At 52.9% G+C, this 11817-nt stretch overlaps 1 protein-coding gene across 3 annotated transcripts; it reads left to right on the top strand.

Annotated features, from left to right (window-relative positions):
- The first annotated feature begins 297 nt into the window (after positions 1–297).
- Positions 298–10312, top strand: FRS3 (fibroblast growth factor receptor substrate 3). Of its 3 annotated transcripts, XM_023212787.1 has the most exons (8): positions 298–484; positions 1456–1551; positions 2437–2566; positions 3914–4002; positions 5323–5509; positions 7534–7695; positions 8522–8670; positions 8955–10312. In XM_023212787.1, exons 4-8 carry the CDS (start codon positions 3937–3939, stop codon positions 9867–9869), a joined length of 1479 nt encoding a protein of 492 aa, XP_023068555.1. In that variant the 5' UTR covers positions 298–484; positions 1456–1551; positions 2437–2566; positions 3914–3936; the 3' UTR covers positions 9870–10312. The 3 variants fall into 3 exon arrangements, with proteins under 3 accessions (XP_023068555.1, XP_023068554.1, XP_023068556.1); XM_023212786.1 differs by lacking the exon at positions 1456–1551; XM_023212788.3 differs by lacking the exons at positions 298–484; positions 1456–1551 and having other exon boundaries at positions 2175–2566; positions 5323–5503.
- Positions 10313–11817: the final 1505 nt, after the last annotated feature.

Below are 11817 nucleotides of genomic sequence, written 5' to 3' on the forward strand. Positions count from 1 at the left end.
CCTGGCCCCTTCCCCCCCGCTCAGCCCTCTTCCAGGTTACATCGTCTTGCCCGTCTCCCTTCAGGTCCCTTCAGACCCTCTCCCCTTCCCTTCGTTTCTCGCCCAACCCTCCCTCCCCTTATCGCTCGCTGCAGCACCCCCAACTTTGGTGTCCTCAGCCCCGCCTCTGCGCCCCGCCTCCGCCGCAGGCTCCGCCCCCCCCCCCCCCCCCGCCGGGCTTTCTCAGCCCCTGGCCAGGAGCGCCCTCTGGCGTCTGCGCATGCTCACTGCTCCCGACTGCAAAGTCCTCCAAAGGGACCTTCTAGGCTGCGTGCCGGTCGCCCCCGCTCGGGTCCGCCCGCCCGCAGCGTCTCGTTGGTGCTGCCGGTGACCTCCGACCCCGCGGCCGCGGGGCGGGGCGGGGAGGCCTTAGCTCTGGGCGGGCGGCGGCTGCTGCAGCGGGACCCGGGAGCGGGGCCCGGCGCCGCCCGGGCCGCGGGGCGATGTGAGTCGGGGCGCGGCGGGGCGGGGACGAGGCGGCTTCACCGAGGCCGCGTCGCGCCGCGCCGCAGTCTCCACTCCTTCCCTAGGAAGCCCCGGGCGGGCGGACGGGCGGGCGGCGGAGCACCGGGGCTGGGGGCGGGGATCCGGGGAGAGCGCGCACCCAGACCTCCTCATTCCTTATGAGCGTCTAGAAATTCCCCTTGACAGTCCTGCAGACTCTGGCTCCCCTAACCCACCTCTACCCTCGCCTCCCTGAACACACCATCGCATCTCCTGGAGCCCTCAGAACCCCCTCACTCGCTCAGCAAATCTGCTATGCGCACGGACCCAACATTTCTCTTGGATGCCCCCAAATGCTTCCACTGCCCGGAAATTCCTGGGATCCCTCATATCCCTATTCTCCTTGCACTATCCAAAATGCCCACATCCAAAATTCTTGCTCATGTTTCCCCAAACGTCCTCATACGTTTTCAGCCCCCACACCCCCTCTAACTCCTGCCCCTGATCCATAACTATCCGAGACCAGAGGCCTCTCCCCATTTCCACTCAATGCAGTCCTTCCTCAGTGAGCTATATGATACATCCTGATATCTTAAGGAGAAGAGATGGTGATAGGGAAGTGCAACCCCCCCCCCCTCTTGCCCCCTAGAGTTCTTGGTGCCCCCGCCCTCCCCCCACCCCGTCGGTGGCTCAAGCCCCAGTATTTTCCCAGCAACCTGTCTTGAGTCCTTGCACACCTCCCTGAGCCTGCTTCTTCCTTTCAGAAAATAAGCCAGACCAAGGGGATGGGGTCCTTTTACCTGGAAGTTGTCCAAGGTTGCAGGGTGCAAGGGGCCCTGGGAAGTATTGTTTCTCCAGAGCAGGAATGTGGAATGTCCAGGGGTCTGCAGGGTCCTGGCTTGTTGACTTGTTTACCTTGGACTCAGATGCCCTGAAATTTTGGCTTACTGTTAACATTTATGTTGAAATTAGGCCTTTCAGAGCTTGGGGAGCAGAAAATCTATCAAGCTTCCAAATGTGAAATTGAAGCAGCCTGTCTTGGAAGAGGAACATGTCAATTTTAGTGATGTTTGTCTTACATTTTTACCTCTACAAGTTATTTAAGCTAGAAGCCCCCCAGTTTATAGATGGTTTCCCCAAAAACTAAGACCTTAGGTGGGAGTTGGGGGGTTGACTTAAGTCTCCCAGATACTTAGTAGCAACAAAACTGACTGGAATATTGGTTTCCTGAATCTTAAACCAGTGCTCTCTCTACTATATCACAGTGTCCTTTTGAGAAAGCTCTTTGTAGAGTTAAAGTTCTCTGCAAAGGTAAGGTGGTGGTTTTGGTGTTTGTTGTAACAGGACTCAGAGGGAGACCTAAAGTGACTTAAAAGGCCTTGGCCAGGCGTGGTGGCTCACACCTGTAATCCCAGCACTTTGGGAGGCTGGAGGCTGAGGCGGGCGGATCACAAGGTCAGGAGATCAAGACCATCCTGGCTAACATGAGGAAACCCTGTCTCTACTAAAAAAAAAAAAAAAAACAAAAAAAAACAAAAAATTAGCCGGGCGTGGTGGCAGACGCCTGTAGTCCCAGCTACTCGGGAGGCTGAGGCAGGAGAATGGCGTGAACCCAGGAGGCAGAGCTTGCAGTGAGCTGAGATCGCGCCACTGCACTCCAGCCTGGGCGACAGAGCGAGACTCCGTCTCAAAAGAAAAAAAAAAAAAAAAAAGGCCTTGGGTTGTCTTAGACTTCAAACTCATTGATGTTCTGGGAGTCTGTCCCTCTCAGGGCCCATGGGGCTTGGAATTTGTGCTCTCTTTGCCCTTGATTTTTCTTTCTTCATTGGTGTTTTTGTCCCATTAAGGCTGAAACAGATATCCAGGTGGGATGGACTGCCAGGTCAGTTTCATTAACAGCTGGGGGTGAAGATAGAAGGTTTTATTAATCAGTGTCTCTGTTTCCTATGCTAGGTGAGCCCCAGGTGTATCCCAGAGGGATCCGGGTGACTTCTCTGCAGACTGTTTGCCATGACAGCCCAGCAAGGACGGGGGGAATAAAGTGGGAACCCTTCCCCATGCCCTTCCCAATGGCCTGGGTGAGGTAAGAGCTGTGTATAGGAGTCAGTTTTATGGCGTTTCCCAAGTTGGGAGGAACAGAGGATACAGGTCACCTGGTTATTCAAAGCTTTACCATGCAGCAGGAGTTCTAGAAGGATAGCTAATCCTACAGATTAGATTGTAGGTTGTGACAAGTTGCAACCCCTTAAAACTTCTGCTTGGTATTGGTCCATGCGTTTCTTCTTCCCTTAGGTCATTCAAGCCTGGGTGGTGTCCTCTTCATTCTAGGCACAGCCCTGACTGTTGTGACATATAATCCAAGTACCAGAATCCTGGAGGGAAGAGCCAAATAGTAAGGCCTCTGGTCTCCCCTTCAGACAAAGGGAAGCAAACCTAGCATTTTTTTTTGTGAAGAAATATCCAATTGAGGTTATTAAAATTGTGCACTGTTTTAAATGTTCAGTCTTCCGGCCGGGCGCAGTGGCTCAAGCCTGTAATCCCAGCACTTTGGGAGGCGGAGACGGGCGGATCACGAGGTCAGGAGATCGAAACCATCCTGGCTAACACAGTGAAACCCCGTCTCTACTAAAAAATACAAAAAACTAGCCGGACGAGGTGGCGAGCGCCTGTAGTCCCAGCTACTCGGGAGGCTGAGGCAGTAGAATGGCGTGAACCCGGGAGGCGGAGTTTGCAGTGAGCTGAGATCCGGCCACTGCACTCCAGTCTGGGCGACAGAGCGAGACTCTGCCTCAAAAAAAAAAAAAACAAAAAAAAAAACAAAAAAATGTTCAGTCTTCCGAATGTATCTTTTTGATCACAATGTAACAACTCACTTGAAGAGGATATCAAAAAGATAAATTTGCGCTGGATGTTGGGATGGTAGTAAGGGAGAAGAGAGAACTTGTATGAAGTAGAATGGATGAGGTAAAAAGGGAGGAAAAAAGAGACAGGTACAGGCCAAAGTATCTGAGACCCCCCAAGTGACAATTTCTTTGCTGAATCCAAATAAGGGCCTTGGGTTGGCACCCGCCTCTTATCTGCTGTAGATCACTTCTCCTGGGCCCCTGCTTTTCTTCCTGCCTATGTCCTTCCCTTGTCATTACATGGGTCAGAATCTTACATACTTCTCAAGGTCCAGATCGAATGTTACCTCTGAGAAGCTCTCTCCCCCATCAGCATTCATCCTTAACACATTGTACCTTGAATTAAGGTTTATCAAATGTGTGTCTGACCTGGATTGAGAATGTGAAGTCTTTGAGGGAGGATCTGTATCACACAGTCTCTTGGACAGAGTAGGTGATCACAATGAGGTGCTTCTTCCTGAGTTCCCCAGAGCAGGGTTTTTTGAAGCTGAAGTTGGTGACCTGCATATCCCGTATGTTTTTCCTAGGGCAGGCTGGCTGCTCTGACACCATGGGGAGCTGCTGCAGCTGCCTGAACAGAGACAGCGTTCCGGACAACCACCCCACCAAGTTTAAGGTACCCAGAGCCCTCTCCTCTCCTGCGTTCCCAACATGGCCTCCTGGGCTCAGACACAACTTAATGGAGTTGTCTCCGCTTCTCTAACAGCAAATCAAATGCCAGGCTGAGTTGTAGGCTTATGGAGACTTCTCGAGCTCACACCCTCTCAAGTAGCCTGAGGAAAAGAGGCCCAGACCACTGCTGTTTTCATGGCTCTTGATATTACCAAGAACGAAAAAATGCCATAATGATGCTTTTGGAACTGTTGTCAGTGTGTTTTTATACCTTTATATATCCCCCACTTTTTTTTAGAGAAAACAGAATTTTGTATTTGTGCTAAGTTAATATATGTAAAGTATTTAAAATAGTGCTTAGTGGCCAGGCACAGTGGCTCACGCCTGTAATCCCAGCACTTTCGGAGGCCAAGGTGGGCGGATCACCTGAGGATCAGGAGTTAGAGACCAGACTGGCCAACATGACGAAACCCCATCTCTACTAAAAATACAAAAATTAGCCAGGTATGGTGGCACACGCCTGTAATCCCAGCTACTTGGGAGGCTGAGGCAGGAGAATTACTTGAACCCAGGAGTTGGAGGTTGCAGTGGGCCGAGATCACACCAGTGCACTTCAGCCTGGGCGACAGAGTGAGATGCCATCTCAAAAAATAATAATAATAAATAAATAAGATTAAATAGTGCTTAGCACACAGTAAGCACAACATTAGTGTTTGGTGTTTGCTGTGGGAAGCTGAGGGCAGACCCAAGTCCACCTGTGCGCTCCGCTGCCCCACCTCTCTGTAGAGGGAGCCTCCTTCCTCCTCATTCTGGGGCATCTTGAAGCATGTTTCTCCAGCCCACCAGAAGAGGGAGCCCTCAGCAAGGGCACGTAGCTGGGGATGGGGTAGAGGAGATATGTATTGGTTCTGCCTTGGGCTTGACTTTCCTAGGTCAGGGTGTCCCAGTCTCAAGATTTTGAATTTGCAATTGAACTCCTTCCCCTTTAACACCTGGCCCTTGGATACTAAGCCATGGGCTGTCTGGGGTCATCTAACGTTTGTTACCTAACCGACTGACCTTGGAGGTCAACTACCTACTTCTTCCCTCACTGTCCATATGACAAAACTCAGCCCCAGAGAAGTGGGATTTGCCCAGTGAACTGCCGTGGGTCCATGAAACTGCTTCATATAGTTATGTAGCATTCAGTAGAGTCTGTGATAGTCAGATGTGACCTTTGGTTCCCCACCTCTTGTCCTGCATCAGATTGTCTCCCAGTGGCTCAGGGACCCATGCGAACACTTGTTGGACTCACTCATTGACCCTTCGGTCCTCTCCCCTCCAGGTGACAAATGTGGATGACGAGGGGGTGGAGCTGGGCTCTGGGGTGATGGAGCTGACGCAGAGTGAGCTGGTGCTGCACCTGCATCGGCGTGAGGCCGTCCGCTGGCCCTACCTCTGCCTGCGGCGCTATGGCTATGACTCCAACCTCTTCTCCTTTGAGAGTGGCCGCCGATGTCAGACAGGTCAGGGTGAGTACCAGGCCCTGCTCCACTGTGGGATAGGGGCTTATGCAGGACTCTAGGGTTCCTAACGTACAGATTAGCCCTCAAGAGGTTAATGTTGTCCCCATCACCTGTGGGCAGTAGAGTGTGATGTATTCTCCCTGCAGTCAGAGGTCAGGGGTGGTAGGTTATTCCATGAGGTCAAGGCTAGAGCCAGCCACGGCTCTCTGAAGGAGTGGCATAGTCTGGGTTTATCTCTTAGGATTCAGACTTAAGCTGTGCAAAAGGAATACTGCATGGGATTGTGTTCAGTGCAGTTTGGGATTATGACTATGCACAGGTGGAATGAAGAAGCTTCTCTGATGAGGCTGCCAACAAAATAGTGAGCCTCTGAGGTCATGTTTGCTGGAGGAGACATCCCTCCATACATCTTACCCTTGGAGTTCATGAGGCAGAGGCATGGGCGCTAGGTGAGCAGGCAGAGTGGGCAGAGATATTCTTCTAGTGATGTTTGATCTACACTTGGGTTCCCGGGGGGCTACCCCTGGCCCCAGCGCAGGGTTCTCTGCAACTCCAGGCTTTCCCAGTCTTTTGTATTTCTCGTCGTATTTTGCCAGAGTAGTTCTTTTTTTTCACTATTTCCTCCCCATCCTATTTGTGCAAACCACAGTTATCCCATTCCACAGCCTAATTGTGTCTTACTTGTGGGTATATGCACAGGCACACCCCAAGTAGCCTCCTCTAGGTCCCAGGTCCCCCTGTCACAGAGGGGAGTGTAGGAGTCCAGGCTGGCCCAAGACCCCAAGGGCATCTTTGAGTCCCCTGATTCACAGACACTCAGCCCAGTCCTGCTGTTCCTGGGACCTTGAGTTGCAGTGTTGCAGTTTGAAGGGCTGTAAGGCTGGCTGCATTGAGGAGCCATGTGATTGCCTTGCCATATTTGCCTTTAGCTAGTCTGCCGATCATTTCTTTCTTCCCACACCAGAGTTTAATGTATGATGTCAGGGACCTGTATACGGTAGGCATTCGCTTTCTGGCCACGCACTGGGCTAATAAGTGAATAAGCAGGGAACAGAGTAGACCCTCTTGTCATCAGTGATCTGAGGGCTGGTGCTCTGGATGGAGCTTTTTTTCCTAGGAAGCAGGGAGTGTTAGGCAGAGGAAGACAGGGGCAGGATGTGAGTAGAATGTTCACTCACCTGGCCGGGCGCAGTGGCTCATGCCTGTAATCCCAGTACTTTGGGAGGCCTAGGTGGGTGGATCATGAGGTCAGGAGATTGAGACTATCCTGGCTAACACGGTGAAATCCCGTCTCTGCTAAAAATATAAAAAATTAGCTGGGTGTGTTGGCGGCCGCCTGTAGTCCCAGCTACTCGGGAGGCTGAGGCAGGAGAATGGCGTGAACCCAGAAAGCGGAGCTTGCAGTGAGCCGAGATCACGCCACTGCACTCCAGCTTGGGTGACAGGGTACCCTGGTACCCAAGGTACCCTGCCCCACCACACCCACACCACATTGAACACTCCAGCTATATTCCTCTGAGGTGAAATCATTTTCATAAGGATGTGTGAGTTCAGGTATCACAAGAAGAGAATCAAAATCAAGGTGGAGGCCGGGCATGATGGTTCACGCCTGTAATCCCAGCACTTTGGGAGGCCGCAGCAGGCGAATTACCTGAAGTCAGGAGTTTGAGACCATCCTGACCAACATGGTGAAACCCCATCTCAACTAAAAATACAAAAAATTAGCTGGGCATAGTGTCGGACACCTGTAATCCCAGCTACTAGGGAGGCTGAGGCAGGAGAATCTCTTGAACCTGGGAGGTGGAGGTTGCAGTGAGCTGAGATCATACCATTGCACTCCAGCCTGGGCAACAAGAGTGAAACTCCGTCTCAACAAAGAAAAGAAAAAGGATGCTCGGGATGAGAAGAGGCTTTCCTGCCCCGCAGGACTGGGACTGGAGTTCAGGGACGTTTCCTGCACATTATGCATCTGTTGAGCTCCTCTGGTCCTTCCCTATTGCCCAGGGTCATTTCTTCCTCTCCTTCTCTAGGAATATTTGCATTTAAGTGTTCCCGGGCTGAGGAAATCTTCAACCTCCTTCAGGATCTGATGCAGTGCAACAGCATCAATGTGATGGAAGAACCTGTCATCATCACCCGCAATAGCCACCCTGCTGAGCTTGACCTCCCTCGAGCCCCCCAGCCACCCAATGGTGAGGAGACCCCAGTGTATACACACACACAGGCCCAGGAAGCACAAATCTTGGAGGGATGAGTCAAGCTGCCAGGTTAGGGGAAGGCTGGGTGAGCCAGCCTTCCAGGACAGTTGTCCATGATCAGAACCGTTCTTGAGGATCGATAAATCCTGGGCTGGGCGAGGTGACTCAGGCTGAGGCTGTTGAGTCCTGGGCCTTGTATTGACCGATGGTTGGGCAGCAGACAGGAAGACTTTGGGTTTCCATAGAAACGGCAGTCTGGAGGTTTTTTGCTTTCTTCCTGTGTCTATTGGGTCATTCCCATATACTTTCCTTGCTGCTAGTGCAGGCATCTCTGGCCATGACCGTATTCTGGAGAGGGTCCTACAATTTCTGCTTATTCAGTCATTGATTTCAGACCAGGCACCTGCTTGGTGTTCTGCTTGGTGTTCTGTGCTCCCTGGACTGGCCCATGAGGGGCAGGAGAAATAGAAGCACAGTCCCTTTTTTTGAGGAGCTTTCCTGGACCTTACTGGCAGACCTAGAATGAAGTAAAGGGATGGTCCAGTGACGACAAGATGTGCTTCACGCATTTTGGGTGAGGCTATAATGGAGACAGTGGTGAGGTGCTTCAAGCTGAGCTTGAGGGAAAGGGCAGGGTTTGAAGAGCAGAGAAAAGACGAAGGATAATGGGGGCTGGTGGCTCAGTGGGGTTTAACCACTGTGAGGCCCTGAGAACATCTCTCCTCCATTGGAGGAGTCCCAGAATGCCGCACACACAGCTGCAACTGGTTGTCAGGTGGCTTAAGTTCCCCTCCCCTGGACTTATCTCCCCTGTGTCTAGCTCTAGGCTACACTGTCTCCAGCTTTTCCAATGGCTGCCCTGGAGAGGGCCCACGATTCTCAGCTCCCCGGCGGCTCTCAACGAGCAGCCTACGGCACCCCTCGCTTGGGGAAGAGTCCACCCATGCCCTCATTGCTCCTGATGAGCAGGTGAGCAAGCAGCCGGCCAGCCCCTACCCTGTTGGTCTGGGTGGGGATGAGGGATAGGAAATAAGGCCACCTCCTCCCAGTAAGGATCACGGGAAGGGGAAGAACATTGTTAGGGTCCCTTCCGGTCCCTGAAAGGGAGTAGCTTCCTTGGAAGAGTTGGAGGACAAGGAAGAAGAAACTCCAGCTCTTTTTTTGTGTGCTTTTCTTCTCTCATCCTGTCCTTTCTGTTCTCTTTTCTCCCTGCCCTGGGACACTCCTGCCTCACTTGGACTCTCTGTCCCCAGTCCCACACCTATGTCAACACACCGGCCAGTGAAGATGACCACCGCAGGGGCCGCCACTGCCTACAGCCCCTGCCTGAGGGTCAGGCACCCTTCCTCCCGCAGGTCCGGGGTCCTGACCAACGGGACCCACAGGTGTTCTTGCAGCCAGGCCAGGTGAAGTTTGTGTTGGGCCCGACCCCTGCTCGGCGGCACATGGTGAAGTGCCAGGGCCTCTGTCCCAGCCTCCATGACCCCCCACACCACAATAATAACAATGAGGCCCCTTCCGAGTGCCCAGCCCAGCCCAAGTGCACCTACGAGAACGTCAGCGGGGGGTTGCGGCGAGGGGCTGGCTGGAGACTGAGCCCAGAGGAGCCGGGCTGGAATGGCCTTGCCCATCGCCGGGCCGCCCTGCTGCACTATGAGAACCTGCCCCCGCTTCCCCCTGTGTGGGAAAGCCAAGCCCAGCAGCTGGGAGGGGAGGCTGGGGATGATGGGGACTCAAGGGATGGGCTCACCCCCTCTTCCAATGGTTTCCCTGATGGTGAGGAGGACGAGACCCCACTGCAGAAGCCCACCAGCACCCGGGCCGCTATCCGCAGCCATGGCAGCTTTCCTGTGCCACTGACCCGCCACCGCGGCTCCCCAAGGGTCTTCAACTTTGATTTCCGCCGGCCGGGGCCCGAGCCCCCAAGGCAACTTAACTACATCCAGGTGGAGCTAAAGGGCTGGGGTGGAGACCGCCCTAAGGGGCCCCAGAACCCCTCGAGCCCCCAAGCCCCCATGCCTACCACCCACCCTGCCCGAAGCTCAGACTCCTACGCCGTGATTGACCTCAAAAAGACAGTGGCCATGTCCAACCTGCAAAGAGCTCTGCCCCGAGACGATGGCACCGCCAGGAAAACCCGGCACAACAGCACCGACCTGCCTCTGTAGGGACGTCCCGGTCCTCACCACCCTCTGCCCCACCGTGATTCAGCCTCTGCCTCACACTCCTGTCCTATGAACCCACCCTCCCCAGGGTTCAGGGTTGCTTTGCAGAAGGCATGGAGGTGGGACTAGATGCTTCCCTGTGCTGGCTGGAGTCCCCAGAGATATCAGCTGCCGAGTCTCCTGGTCTGTCTCCAGGCTGGGGAGAGAAGGGTGACCAGGCGAGGAGGGAGCCGAGACATCAACTGTGAAGGGTTCCTGTGATTGCGTTTAGCGCCCTCCCGTTCTGTCCATTTGTCTTGTCTGCTGACTGTCTGTGTGTGTTTTTTTTGGTTGGAATTTTGAAACATTTTGTACCTGTTGATTTTATTTATCAGTTTATTTTTCTATTTATTGTTTTAAATGTAATTTAACATATTTATTATTAATATAATTATTTTTAAATTCTGGCCCAGTGGATATCATCTTCTTAGGGAATCTTTTCTGGTGTGGTACTGGGTTGGACACAGGGCAGGCCTAATCGAGGTAAGGGTTTCACTCTGGGGAATTTGGGGCAGTTATGGTTTTTGTGACAAGTCCGTGATTTTTTTTTTTTTTTTTTTTTTTTTTTTTTTGAGACAGAGTTTCGCTCTTGTGGCCCAGGCTGGAGTGCAATGGCATGATTTCAGTTCACTGTAACCTCCGCCTCCCGGGTTCAAGCAGTTCTCCCACCTCAGCCTCCCAAGTAGCTGGGATTACAGGTGCCTGCCACCACGCCCAGCTAATTTTTGTATTTTTAGTAGAGATGGGGTTTCTCCATTGTTGGCCAGCCTGGTCTCGAACTCCTGACCTCAGGTGATCCACCCACCTCGGCCTCCCACAGTGTTGGGATTATAGGCATGAGCCACCACGCCCGGCCAGTTATTTATTGTTCTCCTCCAAGAAGCCCTGGCCATGAACTTCAAGTTGCCAGGGATGGATGCTCTGTTGAAGGAAAGCGGTGGGATGGCTGGAGTCCTAGAAGCCAGAAGGGGGGCCTGTGAGGATTGCCCTAATGAGGTAGAGCCCCAGCCATCTGAGGCTGACAACAGGTGGGGAGTGCAGTGGAGTGGACACAGCTACAGAAGAGGTACCTTCACTTTCTCGGGGAGCCTTTACTGATGCCCTTGCAAGTAGGCAAGCCCCAAAGGGCACTGCTGTCCTTTACCACCTTAGCCCAGAGGTGGACTCCTTAGCTGCCCCCAGCATGGCTGAGTCAAGACTAGACCTTTAAACAGGACTTTACTAAAATCCTAGGATTATCGCAAAATGAAAAAACGCGGTGTAATGTGTAACTAGATAATCTGGCTTGCTAAGTGTCTTTCCTAGAGAATGTCCCTTCAGGAATGGACTGTTAGGATGCCTCTACCCTGCCACAAGGCTGGGCGCTAACAGAGCTGCCACATTGAAGCACCTGCCTAGAAGTGCAGGGTCCAACGGGGATGTGCTGCACACACACCCTAGTGCTGATTCGTTCCAGGAGCTCCATTCTCTGTCCTGAGGCTGCCTCTCTCCTCTTCCTTCTCTTGCTGGCTTCCTTTCCTCCAAAACTCCATTTCTATCTGAAACCCCAGTGCGGTTCATCTAAAGGAAATCCTGCTTTTGTGATAAGCCACTCAGGGCCCAGGTGAAGAATGAGAGCTGTGTTTGTCCAACTTGGGGAAAAGCCTTGTCACTGTTTGTGCCCCCAGCTCCTTGTCCTGTGGAGCAAGCAGACCTGTCCTCTTCCTCACCAAGGAAACAAGCCCAGGCAAGACACCCCATCCAGTTCCCTCCCCCTCTTACTGTCCAGGATACTGCTGCCTGGGCCTCATTTCCTGGAGCTCACCTCCACTGTGTGGGGGTTGGACTGGCAAGCTTCCAGCCCCCCCGACCTCAGGTGTCACTTTCTGTCAGTGAAATGGGCAGTGACAACTGACCACAACAGGATATGAAA

Source organism: Piliocolobus tephrosceles, chromosome 5, assembly GCF_002776525.5.
Source record: "Piliocolobus tephrosceles isolate RC106 chromosome 5, ASM277652v3, whole genome shotgun sequence".
In the NCBI taxonomy this organism is placed as follows: Eukaryota; Metazoa; Chordata; class Mammalia; order Primates; family Cercopithecidae; genus Piliocolobus; species Piliocolobus tephrosceles.

Excerpts from the sequence above, each read along its gene's own strand:
- FRS3 (XM_023212787.1), top strand. The coding sequence starts at position 3,937 with ATGGGGAGCTGCTGCAGCTGCCTGAACAGAGACAGCGTTCCGGACAAC. Across the intron at positions 4,003-5,322 it reads ACCACCCCACCAAGTTTAAG|GTGACAAATGTGGATGACGA; the intron begins GTACCCAGAGCC and ends TCTCCCCTCCAG. Across the intron at positions 5,510-7,533 it reads CCGATGTCAGACAGGTCAGG|GAATATTTGCATTTAAGTGT; the intron begins GTGAGTACCAGG and ends CTCCTTCTCTAG.